Genomic DNA, 25,986 nt, shown 5'->3' with positions numbered 1-25,986 from the left:
CAGATGGACCTCTCCAGATGATCTCACTGGGCAGCAGGGCTCATGATGAAGAAGACGCTCTCTTAAATACCCTGGATCTAAGCTTTTGGGGGGTCCCCTGGGTTATAACCAGCACTTTGTATTTTGCCCGGAAACATAATGGTAGCCGGTGTCTGGTACAGGTTTCTTTCCAGGCTCCAGAAACATTTGTGTAGTGTCTGATAGGGAGAGTGCCTGTGAGCATAAATTCCAGCCTTCTCCTTTAACACACGTGCAGAGCAGTCTCCGTGAAGGGACCGTGCACATCCAGTGATCTCAGACCCCCCAGAATCCCACACAGGGAAGGCATCGCGCAGCTCTGCAGGCTACAGTTACTCCACTCGCCCTTGTCAAAGGAATTGCAGATGCTGTGGTTGCGAAAGAAGCCGCCTATCACCTTCCGTAAAAATTCCATCTGCCCTTGCCAGGCCCTCCGCTCCTGTTGGCGTAACTAGGTAACACTTGCCCAGAGGGCCTGTAAATCAGCACACTTAAGACAAGCCGTGTCTGTTCTCTTTGATCAAGGGGCTCTTGTTGAAGTCATTAGAGGGTCTGAGGAAACAAATCTTCCCCACATTTACAAACAGGCATTTGGCATCGAGTAACTGCAGTTGCTTGGACAGCTGGCGAAAAAGCCCATCCTGAAGTTTTCTAAACAACTTCCACCCCGCTGCCCCCAGCTAGTCACCCTGGCTGACCTACGGCACGGGTGCCAAACAGGGACAGGCAACCTATGGCACGGGTGCCAAAAGTGGCACACGGAATGATTTTGAGTGGCACTCACATTGGCTCTTGAGAGGAAGCCTTGCCACTAAATTTAGCAGGAGCCTGTCCTTCTGTGCTTGCTCATCTTTCCCCCGCCATGTCCAGAAAGGGACACTGGAATCCCTCCACATCTATAGCCAGGGATGGATGTTGTTGGTGGGAGTTTCTCAGAAATGCTGCATCTCCGAGGACAAAGCCGAGACGGGGCATTAGTTTTATTGTATTTTCAAACTGTCAACTGGCACTAGATGCAAAAGGGAGCACCAAGTGAAGCATACCAGTGAGTTACACTGGATCACGCTACCCTGGCAAGACCTGCAATTTAAGCCCATTCACCCAGCCAAAGTGGGGAGGGCTGGGGGGAGGCTGGCTCCTACCTGCCTGCCTCCAGACAATCTGAGCCTCTTTTGGGCTCCGCTGCTGACACGCTGCAGCAAGACCAGAGATGATTGGGAGCAGGGGGGAGGAAGCTGGGCCGCCAAGAAAACCACAATGCAACATGCATGCTGCACAGTACATTGGGAAACCTCCCAGCTGCTGGGTCGCGCCTTCCCCTGGGCTCTCTTGCCAAGATGGCTGCCGGCAGTCCAGGAGTAGCTGCCAGGGGCATGAGTACCCCGACAACCAGAGGTAGGAGACATACATTTGTCCTCCTACCTCACTTTCTGCCTGGGTTTAGGAACGGGGCTACCTGAGGGAAGAGTGGCAGATTGGGAGCAATCTGTGAGAAGGATCTATTTACTTTACATGCAACAATACAATAGTTTAATGAGAGAGAGAGAGAGAGAGAGGGCGGAGCTACCATTGAGTGAATGGGTTCAAAGAACCTGGGCCGTCGCCCCTCAGGGGTAGCACATCGCACCCCTGACATGCCTCCTGTGTCTGAAGTCAGATGCAGGGGCATGGTTTAGGTCCCAAATGGGGCTGCACAGTTTAGGTCCCAAACGGGGCCAAGCTAAATCAGCTAGCGCTGCATTTGCATCGCGGCCGGAACGACTACCCCTGCCTTTTAAAGGCAGGGAGAGTCGCAACTGGCTACATTGCGAACATACTGCGCAGGAGGTGGCAATGGTCAACCCCTCCTGCATACTACCAAAAGAAAACCACAGGGCTCTGTGGGTGCCGGGAGTCGAAATCGACTTGACGGCACACTTTACTTTACCTTACCTTTTAGCTAGTTCAAGCTCAGGATGTGGATGGGATTTCTCGGAGGTGTGTGATCAACCACCTCCATGCTCAACCCTTGCCCATCCCAGCTCTGCTAGGGAAGAGAGCTGGTCTTGTGGTAGCAAGCATGACGTGTCCCCTTAGCTAAGCAGGGTCTGCCCTGGTGGCATCTGAATGGGAGACTAGAAGTGTGAGCACTGTAAGAGATTCCCCTCAGGGGATGGAGGTGCTCTGGGAAGAGCAGAAGGTCTCAAGTTCCTTCCCTGGCAGCATCTCCAAGATAGGGCTGAGAGAGATTCCTGCCTGCAACCTTGCAGAAGCCGCTGCCAGTCTGTATAGATACTGAGCGAGATGGACCTATGGTCTGACTCAGTGTATGGCAGCTTCCTATGTTCCCATGACTTTGTTAGGACAGCAGAGACAATGTTTTATTTATATTTTGTTAATTTCTAAGATGCTTTATATTGCTGATGCAAAAAAGCAGAAACATGCAAATCAATTAAGCTATTGTTAATTTGCACACTAACTTGTACCATGTGCATAATTTTAATTTTGGGGGGTGAGTAAGAATACACAAATTCCCAGGACATTTTTTTCATGTTAGCTAGAAAATAATTTAAGCACTCCACTTACAGCAGCCATGGAGTTAAGCTGATCAATGTAGAACTCCGGCCAGCTTGTAGCTCCTTTATTTTCTTCTTGGTCCTGAAACAAATGCAGAGAATAACGTCAGAAAATATCAGGTTTTTTCTTTGGAATTAAGCAGCTTGTATTATAGGTATTGTAGATGGGCAAAGCAAATAACTTGCAATTGAATGAAGGAGCTGTTCTGCTTGCTGATTCATCTTCCTGGCATTTGCAGACAGCCACCACGTAATGCATATTATTGACAAGGTATTTCAAAAAGAAATATCGAACATAATCCTAATGGTGCAGCAGAGAAGCAACCTGACTAGAGAGCAGGAGGCTGTTGGTTTGAATCCCCGCTGGTGTGTTTCCCAGAGTATGGGAAGCTCCTATATCGGGCAGCAGCGATATAGGAAGGTGCTGAAAGGCATCATCTCATACTGTGCGAGAGATGGCAATGGTAAACCCCTCCTGTATTCTACCAAGAAAACCACAGGGCTCTGTGGGCGCCAGGAGTCGACACCGACTCAACGGCACAACCTTTCCTTTATAGAACATAATTAGGGGAAATCCATTCATCCTGTGGCAAGTATCTCTGCTACATATTAAGCATGTTAAACAACCAATAAATATATATTTCTGGAGCTGCAGGTAATTCTTTAGGAAGGCAAAAGGCAAAGCAGATGGTTCACTGCTGCGGAGAAAAACCTGAGTTCCGTGTTCTTCACTGTAAGGCTTGGGGGACCAGTCAGGAGTATAGGGAGGCTGGCGGCCCCCTGGCCCCGCCCCCAAGTCTGACATCAGACGCAGGGGGCCAGCTAACCACGCCCCCACGTCTGGTCTGACATCAGACACGGGGGGGCGTGGTCTCCCTCTCAAATGGGACCGTGTGGCCTTGTTTGGAAGGGAGATTGGCCTGTGCTGCATTGGGCAGTGCAGGCTGGAGTGACTTCCCTGCCTTAAAGGCAGGGAGAGCTGTTCCAGCCGCACTGCCAATGCAGCGTGGGCCAATCTCCCTCCTAAACAGGGCTGCATAGCCCCGTTTGGGAGGGAGGTTGATCAGCCCCACTGCATTGGCAGCGAGACCAGGAGCGGCTCTCCCTGCCTTTAAGGCAGGGAGAGTCATTCTGGCCGTGCTGCCAATGCAGTGCAGTTTGATTCCAGTTCCAAATGGGGCCGCATGGCCTTGTTTGGGACGGAAATAACACTCCCGTGTCTTATGTGGGCGGCGTGTCTGGGGCTGTGCTCGCGGCCCCCGACTGGTGGCGGTCCGGGTTCTTTGAACCCGTTCGCCCAATGATGGCTCTGCCCCTGGGCCAGTGGCGGCCCCCATCAACCCCAAATTGTTTATTGGGCCTGTGTGAAGCTTGGGCCAAAGCTTAATATTCTGCACAGTCACCCCTTGGTATCCTGCAGAGAAGACAATTCCCACCCTGAAGTGATGTGCTTTGCCCAGGGCTGCCCCCACATTTTGCCCCCTGCCCATCTTAGGAGGCATGCACAGGATGCTAGAAAGTGTAGCCCTTCCCAGAGCTCTTAAGAAAGGGCTCCAACTCTCTTAAAGCCACCCCCCACCAGTACTGAGAAAAACACAGTACTGTATGTCAGTCAGCGCAATGGGAAACGGCTCTCACATTGAAGGTTTCTTGCCCAAGTGGCCCCTGCTTGAAAAATAGTTAAGATCATTGCCCGAGTTATCTTTCCTGAAGAAGGGTTCTGAGCAGCATCCCAGAGACCAAGTCAGCAACAAGATGGGGATGCAGCATGAAACTATGGCTGAGCTTAGCATTAAGGGCCTAGGCTACATGCCCATTCCTCCGCTGTGAGGAAGTTTAAACCTTTCATTTGTGGCTTGGAGCAAACTGCAGTTTCCAGTGTTGTCCAAACACAGGGAACTTGTGCAATCCATGGTTACTGAACCAAACCAGGATCAAAAAGGTGCTTCAGTGCTCTGGTTCGTTGAACGATTATGTCCACTCTGAAATTACCCGTGAGTCTGTTGTAAGCCTTTTTGCTGCCAGGTTTTACACAAGACCCCAGCTCAAGCCAGTGCTGCATATTTGTGCTCAGTTCTACAGCTTGGAGCATTTTAATTGTAGCAGATTCATTTCTGACTTGTATATTTCCTACCTTTCAAACAACTATTGGAAAGTGAGCCTTAAAGTTGGCTTTTCGGTTACCTGCAATAGTGTTAAGCCAGTGATTTTTCAAACTGTGTTTCAAAGGGGCCTAAGGATTCCCTGAAAGTCTAGCCAAAGGATGACACACACACACACACACACACACACACACACACACACACACACACACACACACACACAGCCACCTTCCACTCAAGTCAGACTATTGGCCCATCGAGCTCACTATTAACTACACCAGGGCTGCACAACTTTGGCTCACCCAGTTGTTGGCCTACAGCTCCCATAATCCCCAGCCACAGGGGCCAATAGTCAGGGATGATGGGAGATGTAGTCAAACATCTGCAGGAGGGCTGAAATGGTGCAGCCCTGACTACAATGACTGGCAGCAAAACGCCATGGGCCTCTCCCAGTTCTAACCGAAGATGCTTCCAGGGATTGAACCCAGGACGTTCTGCATGCAAAGCCAGTGTTCTAGAACTGAACTATGGCCACTTTCCCATAAAAGAAAGCAACTGTAATGGTGGACAAGCTTCACCAAAAGACAGCCTGCCAGATCGCACATGGTTTGGGACTGGGGGAATACATGTAGTGAAGGCAGACAACAATACAAAAGGAATTTTTCCCCCAAGAACTGGTCCACCAACCTAAGGGCACCTGCACTCTTTGTCAAATGAACCTCACATCTTAACCAGGTTTCAACCTAGCTGTGGTGCCCATGGTTTCCCAATACAAAATGATCCTTTAGCTGCAACAGGCTGCATCACATCCATTAAGAACACACACACCCCCACAAATACCTTGAAAGAAAGCCAAGATCTGCAAGTGAACTAGTTAGCCTTGCTTACAAAGCTGGTGAATTCACGGTCATTTCCCTCAGTCCTAGGGGAAGGCAGAGAGCACCAGCTGCCTCCAGCCGTGGATATCACTGAACAATCCAGGAGGGAAATTAGGTCACTTGGAGAGAAAACCGTTTGCTTGCTCACCTGGCAAACAGCCAATGGCTGGTGTGACGAGTTCACAGGAAAGGAAAACAGTTATGCTTTCATACCACAAGCCGAAGCATATAATACTGAATGGAGAGTTGGTTTTTTGTTCGGGGGCGGGAACACCAAGTCCGAGATGTCAAAAATCCAGGATTGCAACTGGAGCTCCCAACATGTATTTCAAAACGGTCGGCCAAGGGAAGGGGTATGGATAGGAGCCGTGGCATTGCATTGGGGAGGTGGGAGGATTTGCCCTGACACCAATTTCTTGCCTTCTGCTGCCCGCCACCCCCAGCATACCCCAGCTGCGGAGAGGAAACTTACAGGCACAAATTGCTGGCCACTGTAGTTGGGGATGATGGCGGCCATAGTTCAACAACATCCGGGGACCACCTAAGGTCTACACTCAAACACGTTGGTCAAACACTCGGCAGGGCTGCCACTGCTTCTCAGCCTACTTTCCTTTAAGGAAAGTAAGCTTATGAGGTCACCCAGCTCTGTTTGTGTGTGTGTGCCCACGAGTCTCCCTATCAACTTCACAATTCCTGGAGCGATTTGGACCCAGTTGTATTGACACGTAGGGAGGACATCTCAATGATGTAGCTTGCGATTATGTCATCCACCCCGATTCAAGATGGTGGACACGTGAATGTTTGAGGTACAAGTGGGAACCGATCTGAACCAAATTTAGTACAGTTGTGGTGACAAGTAGGGACACCTCAGCAGCGCAGTTTGCAAAGATGGCAGATGCATGAATGTTTGAGGGGGAAGTGGGCAAATTTGTGAAGGTGGTAGTTATCAACTAAGAGTATAGTGAAAGCAAAGTAGGCAGATTAGTTCTCACCAGAGCTTCTTGGTTGTTGTTTTTTAAGCAATCTAGCATGTGCTGTGCATCTAACTTACTTCAAAGAACAGGTGCCACTTGCATCCCTACCATGATGTGGTCATGTAGCATTGCCTCCAAGTGGAAGGCAGGAGAAAGAGAGCAGCATCAAAGCCAAACACAAAACAAAATGATCCACTGGTGCAAAAATAAGTATTTACTCAGAGATCCCAACACATGTCAAGCACAAGCTCTTCATCATAGGGGGAAAACTGAAGTAACAAACACTGACTGATTTTCAGACGAACCAGGTGTTTGTGCAATGAACAAAGTTGTACTAGTGCAAAAAAATCACATAGTTGCATGAAGTCACAGGGAAGATCAAAATTGTGCTCTTGTGCAATAGTTCCCTGAAAAACATAGGAGATGAGAAACAGGTTGTGAACCTCACTGAACTAGTGCAAACAAGTACAGTGGGTGTAGGTCATTGATCGTGAAACAAGTTAAAGGAGAACCTTATTTTTGCACCAATGGATTCTTTTTTCTTTGGCCTCTCAGCTGAAAATGCAGTGGAGCGAAAATACACTCCCTGACTTTACACACTGACTTTCTCCTGCAACCACAAAAAAGAAAAAAAAGGAGGCAGAATACTCCATAGGAAAGGCAGTGGAGGCTCCTCTCAGCTGATGCACACAGAATATTTTATCACTAGCAAATCACAGTTTTCTGCTTCTGGAAAGCATGGGTTTCAGTCCTTCAGGATTACTGCTATCCAAGGGGTCTCAAGCATACCCTGGTTTTCAGCTCTCAGCAAAATCTTTAGGGCACTGACCCCCCTGGTTTCTCTACTGCAATTAAAGTCTCTCTCAAGAACAGCAATCCAGCATTCTTTGAAAAGAACAAATAAATGATGTCTTTACAATTTCCTCTCAGGCTATCCATTCTTCATAGTACCCACCTGCTGCCTCCAACTTACATTGAAGATAACAGGGAGTATTAGATTGGATCAGTTTCAATCTGTGATGCCTGATGACGTGGACAAGCTGCTTGGGGCGGTGCGCCCTACCACTTGTTCTCTGGATCCTTGCCCGACTTGGCTGCTTTTATCTAGCAGGGAGATTGTTGAGGATGGCTTGGTTAATATCATTAACTCATCACTGAGGGAGGGTAGGATGCCTCCTTGTTTGAAGGAGGGAATTATTAGACCACTTCTTAAGAAGCCTTCCCTAGATCCCTCAGTGATGGACAGTTATAGGCCGGTCTCCAATCTCCCATGGTTGGGTAAGGTGATTGAGAGAGTGGTGGCTAACTAGCTCCAGGCGGTTTGGGAGGAAACCGATTATCTAGACCCATTTCAAACTGGCTTTAGAGCGGGCTATGGGGTTGAGTCTGCCTTGGTCAGCCTGATGGATGACCTTTACCGGAGAATCGACAGAGGGAGTGTGACTCTGTTGGTTCTTTTGGATCTCTTGGCGGCGTTCGTTACCATCGACCACGGTATCCTTCTGGATCGCCTGGGGGAATTGGGGATAGGAGGCTCTGCTTTGCGGTGGTTCCGCTCCTATCTCTCAGGCAGATTCCAGATGGTGGAGCTTGGTGACAGTTCCTCTTTAAAATGGGAGCTATTATATGGAGTCCCTCAGGGCTCCATTTTGTCACCAATGCTTTTTAATATTTACATGAAACCGCTGGGTGAGGTCATCAGGAGATTTGGTGCAGGGTGTTATCCGTATGCTGATGACACCCAAATCTATTTCTCCTTATCATCATCACCATCTTCATCAGGAAATGGCATTCACTCCCTAAATGCCTGCCTACGGGCAGTAATGGGCTGGATGAGGGATAACAAATTGAAGCTGAATCCAAGCAAGGCGGAGGTGCTCATTGTGGGGGATCGTAATTTAAGGGATGAGTTAGATCTTCCTGTACTGGATGGGGTTACACTCCCCCAGAACGAACAGGTACTCAGCTTGGGAGTGCTCTTGGATCCTGGCCTCACCATGGTATCTCAGGTGGAGGCTATGGCCAGGAGCGCTTTCTATCAGCTTCAGATGTTTCGACAGCTGCGTCCATTCCTTGAAGAGAATGATCTCAAAACAGTGGTGCATCAGCTGGTAACCTCCAGGCTTGACTACTGCAATGTGCTCTACGTGGGGCTGCCTTTGTGCGTAGTTCGGAAACTTCAGTTAGTCCAAAATGCAGCAGCCCTATTGGTCTCTGGGGTAGCCCGGAGAGACCATATTATGCCTGTCTTGAAACAGCTGCACTGGCTGCCAATAAGTTTCCGGGCGAAATACAAAGTGCTGGTTATTACCTTTAAAGCCCTGAACGGCTGGGGTCCAGGTTACCTTAGAGAGCACCTTCTTCAGTATGATCCCCATCGCTCGTTGAGGTCATCTGGAGAGGTCTGTCTCCAGTTACCACCAGTACATCTGGTGGCGACTCGGAACCAGGCCTTTCTGCAGCTGCTCCTGGTCTATGGAATGCACTCCCAGCAGATATCCACAGTTTAGGCTCGCTGTCAGCCTTTAAGAGAGCCCTAAAAACCTATTTATTTGGCCTGGCCTTCCAAGGCTTATAAAGTGTAGTTGTTGTTAAAAGTATTTTAATTGGTTTTAAATAGTTTTAATCATTTTTGAATTGTTTTTATATTGTTTTAGCATCGTTTTAATTGTGGGTTTTATGTCTTTTTAGAAGTTATTGTACACCGCCCAGAGCCTCTGGATGGGGCAGTTTATAAATGCAATAAATAAATAATAAATAATAATAAATAAATAACATCAAATGCATTCACTCGAAATAGAAGGCTTTGGCTGCACCCTTAAAGCCCCCCCCCCCTTTTTTTTTTAAAGAAAGAAAATTCTGTGCCCTGACTCTTTCCAACTCTTAGGTCTTATCCTATGGTCAGGTATAGGAATTATCAATTAACCAGTTTATTAACTCCGCAATAGCCTTGCCTGGCCAGAGCTTAGCTATAAGGTTTAAGGCCTCTGTTCAGCCGTTTGCTCACTGCTTAGAAACTCAAAGGATAAAAATTAAGGTTTTTTTAGATATCTCACCACTCCAGGTAGTCTGAAGATCAGAGTCCAGCAACACAGAAAAGTAACTAAGAAACACTCCAAAAGCAATTGGGGGGTCAGATCATGAACCAGAGATCCTGTGTGAATATGACAATCAGATTCACACAGGGTCTCTGGTCAGAGGCGCTCTTACCCCTGGACTTCTAACCCAAAGTCCAGGGCCTCCACAGCCTCTGGGCCCCTCCAAATCCTCTTTCGTTTGTGCCAGGTGGTGTGGTTGCCCAGCTGAGCATGATGATACTTCATTTGCAGGGGAGGAGGGCCTCCAAAGGCCTTTAGGTCCAGGCTCCAAAATTACCTAGGTGCACCTCTGTCTCCGGTTCATGATCTGGCCACCCAGTTTTGTGATCATTGCTTTGGGGTTTTTCTTTTCTGTGTTGCTGGACTCTGTTCTGCAGGTCACCTAGAGTGGTGATATATCTAATAAACCTTTAACTTCTAGCCTTTGAGTTTTGCTTCACTTCCTAAACAGTGGGCAAAAAGCTGAACAAGAACCTGAGCCCTATTGCTAAGGCATGGCCAGGCAAAGCTATCGGGGGAGTTAATATACAGGAGAACCTCGTTATATGTAAATTCTATATCTGCAGTTTAGTGTATTCACGGGTGTCTAATTGACATCCAGCTTCATTATCCGCAGATACAACAGGGTCAAAACCCAAGTATCCGCAGGTACTAGAGGGCTGGAAGTGACTGCAGATGTCATTTCTGGCCACCATTTTGTCTGTGGGAGCCATTTTGTGGCTCATTTCAGATATATATAAAATTTATTTTAAAATATACATATATAAAATTTATTTTAAATCCACGATTTTTGGGGCCATTTGGAGCTGTTGTGGGCAGCATTACTGAATACCAGGAGACCCGCAGAGCATGGTAGGGCACTTTATTTAGCCCATTTTTGTGGGCCTTTGGTGGTGGTTGTTTTTTTAGTCTGGAAACCTAACCCCCGTGTTCCTATAGACTCAATGACTCATTATCCATGGTATCGTTATCTGCGGTACTATGCAGGAATGGAACCCCCATGCATAATGAGGTCCAACTGTATTGGTAATCAATAATTCCCTGCTAAATTGGTAAAGAGGCACCTTTTAACGTGGTGATTCTCTTTATTTAGCAGCGGGAGAGTAACTGGCCCTATCCACCCACAGCACAGTACCTCTAGTGACTGTTGCTGGTGTCTATCTTATGTTTCTTTTTAGATTGTGAGCCCTTTGGGGTCACGGGTCCATCTTATTTATTTGTTATTTCTCTGTGTAAACTACCCTGAGCCATTTTTGGAAGGGTGGTATAGAAATCAATCAATCAATCAATCAAACAATTCCTACACAGGGTTGAAGCCAGACAGTGGTAAGGTGGAGCTAGGAATCAAAGGATGACGATGGGAACTCAGACACAACTGCCACCCAGAAAAGATGGGTCCTAGCCTCAACAGGAAACCTTGGTAGGCCATCCCTGAGCGGGAAGAGCTGAAGGAACCCTCCCTGCCCAGAAAGTTCCTCCAGGCAGCAGCTTGTATATGGAGCTGACCAGCACCACAAAATATCTCCAAGTACATGCAACAAAAACGTAACCTGCTCTCCCCCAATAGTATTATAAAGTAAGCCAAGTAAAGTTGAGCCGTTGAGTCCATGTTGACTCCTGGCGATCACAGAGCCCTGTGGTTGTCTTTGGTAGAATACAGGAGGGGTTTACTATTGCCATCTCCCGCGCAATATGAGACGAGGCCTTTCAGCATCTTCCTATATCGCTGCTGCCCGATATAGGTGTTTCCCATAGTCTGGGAAACATACCAGCAGGGATTCGAACCAGCAACCTCTTGCTCCCTAGGCAAGTTACTTCTCCACTGCACCATACCTTTCCTTAAATAAGATGCATACTTGATACAGCAAGGATTTTGAAATTTTTTGAATATACCATTCAAAGAGTCTGCCCCTGTGCTTTGAGACAACTGAGCATATAATTTTAAAATTGTAAGTTTTATCAAAGGATTCGTAACATATTTATAATACCCCTTTTGTCGTCCTTACCAGGGCGACTGGAAACGTTGCGTGTGTAACGTTGGCAGATCAGAAATCGGAGATAACTTTGTGGTGTGGCTAATTTCTGAGTTGCAGTTTGTGTAAGACGCAATTGACTTAACAATTAGTAGAAGGTAGAAAGGGGACTGCGTTATGTTGTTATAAATGTGTGGTGTTTATGTAGTGAATTTATTGTTGCTATACTGGTTATAGACCGAACAAAACTGAAATGGATAAAGCATTGGCAGCAGAGTCAAGCTACGCTCCTTTTGCCCACACCCAATCATCAAATGTGTTCAGCAACTCATGTTGAATGGAGGAAGCAAGTTTGCTCCTCATAAAAAACACAGTCTGTCTTGGAAAGAAAAGCCTGTGCTTTAATTCCCCCCACCCACCCCCCAGCAACCGCGGGGATCTTATATATTTATAGCTGCCAATCTCCGTTACATTTCTGGCCCCATTTACAGCACACATTAAAACTCCTGCCTGCCAAAACCTGGCTTGGTTGGCTGAAGTCATCCGTTGTAGGAAAGACGCTTCCACAACTGTCAAGAAATTTAACACCCCCTGTTTAAGCCAAGGAATGCCATTCATTTCCCACTGGGATCCAGGGAAGGTTGTACCGCCACAAGGAGCAGGATACGCATCGGAGCGTGAAGTATAGGAGGAGGAACAACGTCGGGCCTTAAAATAGTCTCTATCTAGCACAGCACAGCACAGCAGTCCTTCCACTAAAATGGCACTGACATCTGTCTCTGTGCATTTCCACATGGGGAAGGAATTAATTTAAGATGCTGTCCAGCAGGCACACAGCTAGGAGAGGGTGGGCTCCTGTTCAGCCCCCCTGCAGATGCCAGCCACACCCCCTGCATGTGACTAGGGTTGCCAGGTCCGGATGGTTAAAAATAGTTGGAATCCATCACCAAAAAAGTGGTAACTGGGCAAAGAGGCACCTTTTAATGTGGTGATTGTCTTTATTGAGCAGGGGGTGAGTAACTGTCCCTATCCACCCCCAGCACAGTGCCTCCAGTGACTCTGGCTGGTGTCTGTCTGATGTTTCTTTTTAGATTGTGAGCCCTTTGGGGACAGGGATCCATCTTATTTATTTATTATTTCTCTATGGAAACCGCCCTGAGCCATTTTTGGAAGGGCGGTATAGAAATTGAATGAATGAAAATGAATGAATGAATGAATGAATATTTTCAACCCTCTCCATCTATTTCCATGTCGGGATGTCCGTAGTCTGGGGCCAACATTTGCCACCAGAGCCACACGGCCAGATAGTTCTCCCTGCACCTCGAGCACAGCAGTGGCTGCTGCTGCATTTGCCACGGTGGCCATCCAATCAGAGGCTCTCCTGCGCATGCAGAGAGCCCTACTCTTCCCCCACCTGACCCCGAAACAGCAGCTTTGGTGTGCTTGTGCAGCACATGCGGAGCAGCCAGTCAGCAAGCAAGTGGCCTTCCACCATGGGGTGCGGCATGGTGGACAGCAACAAGAGACTGCCTGGTTTCCAGAGCGCAGTGCATGTGTGGGAGCAGGGACCCATTTGCTGCCAAGAGCCATGGCCAAGTCATGCTTGCAGCAGCCTCGTCCTCTTGGAGTGATGCTCACACTGGCCCAGTGGGCAGCCCGCCCAGAGATTTCTTCTCTGTCTCTGCTCATCTGTCCAGGTCAGGAAAAACAGTTATGCTTCCCCTTTGTATGCACCACTGTGTGGGAGGCTGTTGTTTGAAATGCGGAGTAGGGGTGTGCCCCCCTCCCCCGGGGGAAAAAAAGGCACCATTCTCCCCAGGGGATTCTGTGATCCACCTGAGGAGGGGGGAGCTGGTGTTTGAACGGTGTGGAGAAGCATGTGTGTAGTGTTTCCCCCCACCCCCTTTCACCCCTCCGTCCTTCTGCTCTTCCCAGAGCAGCTCCATCCCCTGAGGGGAATCTCTTCCAGTGCTCACACGTCTAGTCTCCCATTCACATGCAACCAGGGCAGACCCTCCTTAGCTATGGTGACAATTCAGGCAATCTACCACAAGACCAGCTCTCCTCTTGCTTTCCTCTCTAGTTGCTGCTTCCCAGATGTTTCTGGCTAGCCACTAATGGAGACAGAATACTGGTCTAGATGGAACCTTGGTCTGATGCAGCAAGGCTCTTCTTATTCAACAATAAAATCCAGTAATCCCTATTTTGCACATATACTGAAAGTATTTTCTCTTTAAAAGATTCATTTCCCTCCAAGATCCCTATAAATTCCATTTCCAAGAATCCCTCCCCCCAATAACTTATTTCCCAGATGCCCCCTTCCCAAAATCCATTCCTCACCTGAATTAATTGCCCTTTAGGTTGCTTTCCCCACTTTGCTTCTAAAACAAGTGAATACCACCACCCTCATCTTTTTCATCTCACTCGGTGGCAGCTTTTTCCATTTTTAATCCATATGTAGCAAGAGCCCTATACATCTTAGAAAACCCCTTTTCCCATTTCCAGCTCAGCAGGACCCAAAAGGCTTGGCAAAGCATGGGAGGGTCTGTCAGCCCAGTAATGCCACATGCATGCAAGCTGCACAAATGTAACACAAGGGTAAACTCATTATTTCCAGTGGGCTTACTCTTGTGTAACATCACTTATACAGTTTTGGAATTTGCACAGTTTGTACAACTTACATGCACTCAACATTACTGGATTCACATACCCTTATGCAATTTGTCAGCGATGGAATTTAAAAGTTAAAGGGCGGTTGCTGCTTTTTCATAAACGACTAGCTATCCCTCTTCTATGACAGAGACTGACAATACTCAGACTTTGAGGCATTCTCAAAGTCTTAGGAAAGGAAGTTGCCGTATACTGAGTCAGACAATTAGTTTATCTAGCTCAGTATTGTCTTCACAGACTGGCAGAGGCTTCTTCAAGGTTGCAGGCAGGCATCTCTCTCAGCCCTATCTTGGAGATGCTGCCAGGGAGGGAACTTGGAACCTTCTGCTCTTCCCAGAGCGACTCCATCCCCTAAGGGGAATTTGTTACAGTGCTCACACATCACGTCTCCCATTCATATGCAACCAGGGCTGACCCTGCTTAGCTAAAGTCATGCTTGCTAGCACAAGACCAGCTCTCCTTCACTCTCACTGTTCCAGGGCACATGCACTGCTTCTGCAAACCTTAAAAGGCAACCTACATTGACTTAAATCCTGGACATTTGCAATAAGTACAATGTATCCATTTAGGATAAGTGCATGTACGTTGATTTTCACTAGGGATGTGCATGGTCCGGAGCAGTCCGGACCAGCACCGAAGGGGGGCCTGCATTTTAGGGCGGGGAGGGCTTGTTTACCCCTCCCGCCTCTTTGCCCCCGCCAGTGGCCGTAATCTATGGTAAAATTGGGGCGCTGGAAACCAGCTGCCCCAGCTGCCGCCGCTTCCGCCGCCCCCCCCCGTGAGCAGATTAGAGAAGGAAAGGCTACTGCTGCCCTGCCGCCCGCCACCCCCCCGCGAGTGCTCACCAAGTTTAAAGAAATTAGAGAGGAGCTCGCGAACAGAGCTCCTCTCTTATCGAAGCCTCCGGCCCAACTGGGGCCTTGGGCGCGTGCGCACGCGCGCTAGAGCTCTTTATCTGCTAGAGCTTTTGCTGGAGGCCCGGTCTACCCGCCGGGTAGACCAGGCCTCTGGCGATCGGAGGCCCGGTCTACCCGCTGGGCCTCCGATCGCCAGAGGCCCGGTCTACCCGGCTTCTTCCCAGCGGGTAGACCGGGCCTCCGGCAAAAGCTCTAGCGGATAAAGAGCTCTAGCGCGCGTGCGCGCGCGCCCAGAGCCCCAGTTGGGCCGGAGGCTTCGATAAGAGAGGAGCTCTGTTCGCGAGCTCCTCTCTAATTTCTTTAAACTTGGTGAGCACTCGTGGGGGGGTGGCGGGTGGGGAGTAGCCTTTCCTTCTCTAATCTGCTCACGGGGGGGGGGGGCGGCGGAAGCGGCGGCGGCTGGGGCGGCTGGTTTCCAGTGCCCCAATTTTACCATAGATTACGGCCTCTGACGGGGGCAAAGAGGCGGGAGGGGTAAGCAAGCCCTCCCGCCCTTAAAGTGAGACCCCCCCACCGGGACCCAGACCGGCCCAGTCCGAACCGGTCCGGCAGTTCGGAGGCCATTAGAATGGCCTCCAGACCGGTTCGGACACACCCCTAATTTTCACCCCATATTTTTGCCCTTTCAAAAGATGACAGGGAGGAGAGCTGGTCTTGTGGCAGTGAGCACGAATTGTCTCCTTGGCTAAGCAGGGTCTGCCTTGGTTTGCATTTAGATGGGAGACACGTGAGCACCAGCTGCTGCATGATATTCCCCTCAAGGGATGGGGCCATGTTTGAAAACCCGCTTGCATGCAGAAGGTCCCAGGTTCAATGCCTGGCATTTCCAGGCAGGGCTGGGAGACACTCTCACCTTGGAGAGCTGCTGCCAGTTCGCGCAAACAATACTGAGCTAGGTAGACCAATGGTCTGACTCTCAGTAAAAGGCAGCTGTCTATGTTCAAATGACAAGCCTTATAATCTGCATATAAAGATGCAATGAGGCCCTATAGGGTTGGCCAACGCAGAGTTTATGGCACAGGCAAGCCAATGCCTTGGACTCCTCTACAACATGCTTGCGTTCCATGGTGGAGAAGCCCTTGTGGAAACTTGCTGCTCTGCAGCTACAAAGTCTGAGAACATAAGGACATAACTGCACCCCTGCTGGATCAGGCCCAAGGAAGCCCATCTAGTCCAGCATCCTGTTTTCCACAGGGGCCCAACAGATGCCAGTGGAAGCCACAGGCAGGAGTTGAGGCCCTCTCTCCCACTGTTACTCCCCTGCAACTGGTACTCAGAGGCATCCTGCCTTTGAGGCTGGAGGTGGCCTATAATCTCAGACTAGTAGCCAGTGATAGACTTCTCCGTGGATTTATCTACACCCTTCTTAAAGCTATCCATGCTGGTGGCTGTCACCACATCTTGTGGCAGAGAATTCCATAGGTTAATGATGCATTGTGTGAAACAGTACTTCCTGAAAAAGTACTTCCTGAAAGAGGACCCCCTGCTTTACAGTATGCATGGACCGCTAAGGAGACAAAGTGAAAAAGGTTCCCCAAGTGTACAAAGTCTGAAAACCACCGATCCAAAAAAAAGGAACAATGAACAATACCCAGACAACCCCCAGATGGCTGGCAACACTCCAAGATGCACCACTGAATTAAATGCAGGCAAGGCATGAAAGCCTGACAGCTCCTTGACAGATCATCACTTGCTAGCAGAGGACACAAAGGGCTTTCCTGGTTTAACGTTACTATAATTATTTACGAGTACCCAACAGCTCCTGACTGCATGACAGCTTCTGTCTCATCTAACTAGGTAGGGACTAGATGCCTGCTAGAACAGGAGGCTGACTGCAAGGGAAGAATCCAGCATTATCGCCCTGGAAATCAGCCTTGCCAGGTATTCTGGTTTTGTTTTTGTTTTTTAAAGCCCAGAACTTGCCAAATCGATCAAAATGCAACACAGTTAGAAAGTCACCCACGTCTTTGCTATGTTGATATTTGAAAGGGAAGGATGTTTGCCATCCTAATTCAAACGACAGGTGCTCTTGTCAGCATTTCATTAATATTTAAGTGCGGCCAGAAGGCCTGATCTCTTTTAAGACAGGGCTTAGACAACTCACTGACAGACAACAGGAGCAAATTTTGTAAGCTTATGAAAGAAGCTGCTCTAGGCCCAGTATCCAATTTTGCAGGTTAATTGTGAACAGCATAGAAAGGGAGGAACTCACTCCTAAAAGATGCTGTGAGGATCACTTGCGTCAAGACAAGGAACTCAGGAAGCTGCCATCTACTGAGTCAGACCATTGGTCCATCCAGCTCAGTATTGCCTACCCAGACTGGCAGCAGCTTCTCTGCAGCCTTGGAGAAGCCGCTGCCAGTCTGTGTAGACCATACTGAGCTAAACGTACTCAGTAGAAGGCAGTTTCCTATGTTACATAGGTTGGGTAAAGAATGAAACATTGGCCAAGATGCAGATGAACGCTGCACTAATGCAAAGATGTTGCGCTTGCTAGTTCCACTAAGCCGGGAACTTGCGTCCCAGAGTAGTGTTGTGCTGGTGTAACGGGGTGCCCTTGGTCAGCCTGTGGCATGCCTCCTGCTGGGAAACCTCCCTCTCAGTCCACCCTGGCCAGCCCGACAACGCCAGAGGAAGCCCACAATCAAGGAACTAAGACAGTAGCCCTCCATGCTGTTTGCCTCTCAGCAACTGGTTCTAATTCTGTAGCACACTTCCTCTGACACTAGAGGTTCCATTTAGCTTCCTTGGCTAATGGCCATTGATCAAGCTGTCCTCGCAGAATCCGTCTATCCCCTACCCCAATACAAATGCATACCAAACTGCTTTGGACACCGGTAGCACCGAAAAAAGGAAGCACACAGAAATATTCGCATCGCTTGTCATTATGCTTAATTGTGTTGCTTCATTTGATCTTTCCAGATACCGTTTCCCAAGATCTTCCCTTCCTCATCCCCTCCTTTCCCCATATTAGCGTCTTCCAACAGCACCAGGAATGCTGTTCATCATCTAATGGAGAGATTTCCCATTTCTCACTCCACTTCCCTGGGGATCGATCTGGATTAGCAGATCAGGTTATACAAAGGCCAGATATTATCCTAAGCCTCAAAAAGGTCTCTGTTCATTTCAATTACAAGATGTGAAATGGGCAGGGAAGAGACAACCAAAGATGCTTCATTGATTACAGAGGAAGTGTCACTGAATGGCAATAGGCTATTAGCCCGGGCCTGACCTCCCTCCCTTTCAATCCATCTGGTGCTGCTGTGTGCCTGGAGGACAGAGGTTGATGGGAAATATTTCCTGGGAGACTAAGCAGATAGGAAAGGCCAAAGCACAGTCATGGGGAAGAATAAAAAGAGAAGGACGTTTTATGGAATAGGACGTTTTGTGGAATGGCAGAGAACAGGACTGTTAGAGGGCTTGTTTGAGGTGAAATCGGCAACGGCGTTTTTATAGACCCATCAGGCATTAACGGGCATCCCCTCAAGGGAGATGGGAGTGATGTGCCAGAACTCTTTAACTACTCGGCCTTGGGCAGGAAGTTGGTTAAAGTAGAAACTCCCCAGTGTTGCCAAAGCCTCAAACACACACACTGTTATTAAGGAAACCTCCATTCTAACAGAACACAATGGCTTAGTTCACACAATCATGCACATCTAGGCTTAATGTGGGTTACTAACATTAGTGCAGAAAGGACATTTAGATGCTGTGATGTGTCTATATCTACAAAGATTAGAACTGTTCAGACAATGGTATTCCCTGTTACACTCTATGGATGTGAAAGATGGACTTTGAAGAAGCAAGATAGAAAAAGCATTGATGCTTTTGAAGTTTGGTGCTGGAGAAGACTGTTGAGGAGACCATGGACCGCCAGGAAAACAAATAAATGAATCATAGAGCAAATCAATCCAGAATTTTCAATCGAGGCACAAATGACCAGGCTCAAACTATCATACTTCAGAAACTTTATGCAAAGACCCAGCTCCATTGAAAAGTCCATAATGCTGGGGAAAGTTGAAGGAAAGGAAAGAAGAGGACAACCAACAGCAAGGTGGGTGGACTTGATTACAACAGCAATGAATGCACCACTGAGAGACCTTAAAGGCCAAGTTGAAGACAGATCATCCTGGAGAGAATCTATCTATGTAGTCACTAAGAGTTGACACCAACGTGACGGCACTTGGTATGAGTATGTAGACTGACCTCTTCCAATCTGTTGGACATTATGTCATTCTCCAAATTTGCTGGCATAGTTTGGTTAGAGCCTTGACTAATTCTTCTTCTGTTGCCTGATATATTTTTGTAGCTTTTCCATCAATCCCTGTAGCCTTCCGACTTGGTAATAACCAGAGTGCTGATCTAACTTCATCTTCCTGTACTAGAGGTTCTTGCAAGTAGGGGATATCTTCTGGAGTATCTTGGATGCTGATGTCCCTGCTGTACAAATTTTCAGTATACTGCTTCCATCGCTGTTTGATCTTTTCTGAATCAGTTACTATCTGTCCTTTGGCGTCCCTTAACATACCAGTTTGAGGTTGGAACCTCCCTCTGAGTTCAGAGCTCTTGATTAGTTCTCAGAAAATTCAAAGTCCTGGTTTTAATCTAAGTAAAGTAAAGTTGTGTTGTCGAGTCGGTGTCGACTCCTGGAGACCACAGAGCCATGTGGTTTTCTTTGGTAGAGGGTTTTATACCATTGCCTCCTCCCACGCATTGTGAGATGATGCCTCTCAGCACCTTTCTATATTGCTGCTGACTGATATAGGTTTTCCCATATTCTGGGAAACATACCAGGAGGGATTCGAACCAGCAACCTCTTGCTCACTAGGCAAATCATTTTCCCTCTGCACCATTAGGTGGCTTATGGTTTTAATCTACAAATCCTTGAATGGCATGGGTAGCTCAAGGACTGCCTGCTCCTAAGTGAACCATTAAGTTCTTCTTCTGTAGTCTTTATCCAGATGCCTCTGCTGTTGGTGATCGGGTGGGTGGCAACTGCGAAACTTAAAATTTGGAACTCTGCCCCGCCCCCAACAGCTGCAGTAGCCAGGGACTGACTTTGACTAGCAGAGGTGGCCCTATTGGAAGAGAGGAGGACTAGTAAGTCCCAGTAGGGACTTCTGGCCCCAATGAGAGGTGCTCATAGAGAACTCACCTTGTGGTAGTGAGCATAAATGGCCCCTTTGCTAAGCAAGGTGCACTTACTTGGGTTTTCATTTGGATGGGTGACTACATGAAAGCATTGTCTGCTGTAAGATACTGGGAAGAGCAGTTATTGTAAACTACCCAGAGACATAGGTTTTGGGCAGTATACAAATATGCTAAAATAAATAAAATAAAATATCCCCCTCAGAGGATGGGGCCCTAGTTTAGTGGTAGAACATCTGCTTGCCTACAGAAAGCCCCAGGTTCAATCCCTGGCAGCATCTCCAAGTAGGGCTGAGAGAGACTCCTGCCTGAAACCTTGGAGAAGCCGCTGCCAGTCAGTGTAGGCAATACTGAGCTAGATGGACCAAAAGGCTTGACTTGGTATATAAGGCAGCATCCTATGTGACATCCAAAGATTGTTCCCCCTATAGTCCCCACAGAGGAACCTGGGAACACCAAGCCAGAGCTTCATAAGCAGGACCCCTATGCAGTGTTCCCTCTAACATTCTCAGAAGTTGTGGACTGCAACTCCGAGATTCCCCCACTGCAATGGATTTTGCTTGGGGATTATGAGATTTGTAGTCAACATCATCTAGGAACCCCTGTTATTGGGAACGCTGCCCCATGCCACTCCCGGTACCTCCTTCAGTCACCCCCCAGAACCCCAGAAGCAGAGACCCATGGCTACAGCACAATTCCAGCCCCAGGGCAGAGTGACCAGCAGGTGGCCTGAAGTTTATCTCCCAGTCTGCTCGAGGAAGCCGTTCCTTATTTGCTCTGTCATTCTGCATCTAGATCAGATCTGCTCAACGTAGGCTGCCCCAGCCGTTTTTGGACTACAACATACATGTGTACGTACACATACAATGCTACATCCCTCCTCCTCCTCCTCCTCCCCCCGGAAGCTGCCTTCTACTTAGCCAGACCACTGATCCATCTAACTCAATATTGTCTACACCACTGGCTTCCAACCATGGGCCCCCACATCTTGCTGGACTATAACTCCCATCATCCACTGCCACAGTGCTTTTCAGCAATCGTGGCTGGGGTTGATGGGAGTTGCAGAGCAGGGATTCCCAGCCTCGGGTCCCGAGATGGGTTACAACTTCCAACAGCATCTGCGGACCCCAAGTTTGGGAATATCTAGTCTACATTTAACTGCAACAACTCTCCAGAGTTTCAGACCAGTATCTCCCAGCCCTTCCCAGAAGATGTCAGCACTGTAACCTGGGACTTTCTGCATGCCATGTATGCACTCTATCACCCAGCTACAGACTCGTCACACAAGCAACTATTTTCTAGGTACTGGGAAAGCATCCCTTTTGAAGTTATGTTTTAATATAGGAAAGAAATGTTCCACTAAAGAACTTTTAGTTTCTAAGTCCACATCCTGCTTGGACAGCGTCTCCCAAAGCAGCTAATAACAGTAGTGAAACACAATTCGTTCCAAAAGCAAACATTAAAGATTCAACATTAGAGCCAATTAAAGACATCTATCATCAAACAGGAGACAGTATCCAAGACCACTTTAAAGCAGTTTTAACTCCCAGTGGTCCACAATCACACCAGCAAACCTGGCCCAACACAGCATCCTTTCTATGCTGTCTGCTTTGTGCTCTCCTAGGAGGATCTACTCACAGTGCACGGAACAAAGAAAATTACTTTCGTCTGGCATGTGTTGCGAGGTGTGATTCATACACACAGCTGCATGGGGAAGGCTCCAATATGTGCTTATATATATTATATGAAAATGTATATCCTGCCTGTCCAATCAGATGAAAGCTCAAAGAAGCTCACAGTCAGGGTTAATAAAACAAACATACTTCGCAAAAAAACAAGAATTAAGAGCAGCAAAACAGCCCAGCAGGCATAAAGACCAACAGATACTACCCAAAGAGGAGAGCTGGTCTTGTGGTAGCAAGCATGACTTGTCCCCTTAGCTAAGCAGGGTCCACCCTGGTTGCATATGAATGGGAGACTAGAAGTGTGAGCACTGGAAGTGATTCCCCTCAGGGGAGGAGCCGCTCTGGGAAGAGCATCTATGTTCCAAGTTCCCTCCCTGGCAGCATCTCCAAGATAGGGTGGAGAGAGATTCCTGCCTACAACCTTGGAGAAGCTGCTGCCAGTCTGTGAAGACGATACTGAGCTAGATGGACCTATGGTCTGACTCAGTATATGGCAGCTTCCCATGTTCCTATGTTCAAAGCAAAGTTAACTAGAAGCCTGCTGAAAAATCCAGATCTTCAATGGAGTACCAATGGATGGCCAGACAGGTGCCAAGTGGGTCTTCTGTGCATCTTCCAGATACTGGGTGCACCATGAAGCAGGCCCTTTCTCTCTTATTGTACCCTCCAAAGCCACAAAGAAGGTACATCTTCCCTGCTGCTTCCACTGCCCAGGATGTGCCTTCTGTTTGCTGCCCATTTAAAGGGAGAGTTGCTGGCCTGCTTTGATTGAGACCGCATTCCCGTTGAAGGGTCAGGTTTGCCATTTGGGAGTACTACCAGATGCCAGCTTGTTCCCGGATGCTCAGGTGGCGGCAGCAGCTATGGCCAAGTGATTTTGACCAGCTTCGGTTGCTGCACTGACTACACCCATTGCCATCTCAGGTGGAGCTGGCCACTATTACCCTGGCCTTGATCAGAAGCTTGATCAACCTTCCCTGGCATCTCCAGACAGGGCTGAGAAAGACTCCTACCTGCAATCTTGGGGAAGCCGCTGCCAGTCTGGGTAGACAATACTGAGCTAGATAGACCAATGGTCTGACTCAGTATAAGACAACTTCCTAGGTCCCAATGCTGAAGCCAGACACCGGATTCCAGATGTTTTTGCACAGCTCAACTATCCATGTATAGTTTTTGTGTTTGTATATTATCTATTTTAAATCAGATTTGTTTTCATATTTTTAGCTTAATACTTTTAACTGTCATTTTTATTATGTGTGTTTTAACTTTTGTAAACCGCCTTGGGATTGTTTTTAATGAAAGGCAGTATATAAATTTAACAATAAATTAAATAAATTAAAATAAACTCCAAGCTCTGATCAGCACCCAGGACTTGGACTTTTTAAATTTTAATTTTAAGCAGAGAAATGCTTTTTATCACCATGCAATTTTCTCAGCTGTTTGACGAAAGGCTCTCCCTCTAATTCACATTTCAACATGAAAACTGAAACTCGCGAGAATTTGGCTCAAGTCTAGCAAAAATGACCAACTGTGAACCATGTTTGGGGGGAAAAGATCACTCATCTCCACACCTGTGTTTCTGGCCCAGCTGCAGGATGCTCATGGCAGCTTCCTGACTTTTGCTGATGTGCAGACAAGACAGGACATGGGCCTGAGCTAACCTGGTCTGAGGTCAGGCAGCACCGGGAAGAGGCAAGCCTCCAAGTTTCGTTTCGGCTCAAGTCCGAAACAAGGGAGAAAACCCAAAAGGTCTCTGAAAAGAAGGCAAGTTAGCAAGAGGTGCACAGCTTGTTTGGAATTATGCAGCGGAAAGAGAGAGGTTTCCTCTTTCCTCACCTCCCCCAAGTCATTGAGAGAGAGAGAGAGAGAGAGAGAGAGAGAGAGAGAGAGAGAGAGAGAGAGAGAGAGAGAATATTCAAGAATACTCTCAATTAAGCACAGCAGAGCCCAATTAGGGAGAGCAAATTTCAAACAAATAGCTGGCGCTGCACACTGGAGAGTGAGCAATGAAGAGGAGGAAGGACACGAATGTTTTCATATCTCAGTCTGCAGCCCGATTTTAAATGCATTACGCAGGAGGAAGCCGCACTGATTTCTAATAGAGGTTCCTGTGCAATGGCCACTCTCCTGTGTGCATGTGTTTAAGGATTTGATGGGCCACTGTCAAGGCATTTAGGATTCGGATGTGTATTAAGCAAGCAGTCCCAACGGCTGTGCCTCTGACCGCAGCACGATCTGAAGCAGCAATTAGACGAGCAGCTGGACTCGTTTTCTGCCGCTCGTTATAGTGGAAGACTCAGTTCAGAAGTCACATTCTCGATCCAACATTGTGGTTTGTAGGACTGGGAACTAACTCAAGTGCTCCCTCCTCCTCTCACTGCTGAGCTTCATAAAAGACTTTCTGGTTTCTTAAACCACGGGTCCTCAGCTCATGCTGGACTACAACTCCCATCATCCCCAGTCACAATTCCCCTTTGGCCACTCTAGTCCTTGAGGCAGGCCCACAATGTCTGGCCAGGGCTGCCATCTCAGGGGATGAATGCTCACCGTGATTTTTGGCAACACCTACCCTCCTAGAGATGCAAGGCAGGTAATAGCATTGTTGCACTTTTATTTATTTATTTGTCATATCTGTATACCACCCAAAACAATAAAACTATACAAACAAAATAAAACAAAAAGGTTTTTAAAATGTTACAATAATGTAAAATTTACAACAATGTTTAAAAAACTGTTAAAATAGTATCGAATTAAAGACCTGGGTGAATAGATGTGTCTTAACAAGTGGTGCAGCGGGGAAATGATTGAGTATCAAGCAGAAGATTTGCCAGTTCGAATCCCCACTGATACTATATTGGGCAGCAGCGACATAGGAAGATGCTGAAAGGCATCATCTCATACTGCGTGGGAGGAGGCAATGGTAAACCCCTCCTGTATTCTACCAAAAGAAAACCACATGGCTCTGTGGGTGCCAAGATTCGAAATCGGCTTGACAGCACACTTTACCTTCAACTGCTGTTTTAAAAGTTGCCAGAGGTGGGGAGGCTCTTATTTCAACAGGGAATGCTTTCCAAAGCCTCGAGGCAGCAACAGAGAAGGCCCAACCCTGAGTAGCCACCAGAGCAGCTGGTGGCAACTGTAGACAAACCTCTCCTGATGATCAAAATGGGTGCTGGGTTCATGGTAAAAAAAAAAATACATTCTCTTAAATACCCAGGGCTTGAGCTGTGTAGGGCTTTATAGGTTATAACCAGCACCTTGTATTTTGCCTGGAAACTTATGGGCAGCCAGTGTAGCTCTTTCAATGCGGGAGTAAAATGGTCTCTCCAAGATGATTATAGCTTTCTCTTCCTCTGCATTGTCACCTCTTCTTTCTCCCTCCCAAATGATTAGGGTAGGATTGCAGTCATTTCCGCAGAGGAAAGGGTTAGGGTCAGGGTAACAATGAACAAATCGTCGTACTCTCTGTCGAGTAATTTTTGGGAAACATTCATTGAGAGGAATGTCCTCCAAAAATTACTCCACGGAGAGTACTACAATCAGTATGGTTTACCCAGACTGGCAGCAGCTTCTCCAAAGTTGCAGGCAAGAATCCCTCTCAGCCCTATCTTGGAGATGCTGCCAGGGAGGGAACCTGGGACCTTCTGCATGCAAGCAGGCAGGTGCTCTTACCAGAGCGGCCCCATTCCTACAGGGGAATATCTTACAGTGTTCACATGTACAAACATGATAAACATTTATATACCTCTTTTCAACAACAGTTCCCAAAGTGGTTTACATAGATAACCTGTTTTATATCGCTGTAAACCACCCAGAGATAAAAATTTGGGGCAGTATACAAATTTGATACATACACAAAACAAAAACAAAACAAACCAGCTCCCTGCCCCCAAAGGGCTCACAATCTAATGTAGTCTCCCATTTAAATGCAAACCAGGACAGGCCCTGCTTAGCAAAGGGGGCAATTCATG

At 47.7% G+C, this 25,986-nt stretch overlaps 1 protein-coding gene across 2 annotated transcripts in view; it reads right to left on the bottom strand.

Moving 5' to 3' along the window:
• The window catches only part of DAAM1 (dishevelled associated activator of morphogenesis 1), a 254,671-nt gene that overhangs the window by 86,234 nt on the left and 142,451 nt on the right, over window positions 1–25,986 (bottom strand). For both annotated transcript variants that reach the window (XM_053272446.1, XM_053272455.1), the window contains exon 4: window positions 2,584–2,655. In XM_053272446.1, coding sequence (XP_053128421.1) covers window positions 2,584–2,655 — 72 coding nt within the window. The remainder of the gene's footprint in view (window positions 1–2,583; window positions 2,656–25,986) is intronic.

The sequence above is a fragment of the Hemicordylus capensis genome, chromosome 1 (assembly GCF_027244095.1).
Source record: "Hemicordylus capensis ecotype Gifberg chromosome 1, rHemCap1.1.pri, whole genome shotgun sequence".
Classification (NCBI taxonomy): domain Eukaryota; kingdom Metazoa; phylum Chordata; class Lepidosauria; order Squamata; family Cordylidae; genus Hemicordylus; species Hemicordylus capensis.
The sequence above is the reverse complement of the archived record's forward strand: the minus strand, read 5'-3'. Positions and strand labels throughout refer to the sequence as shown.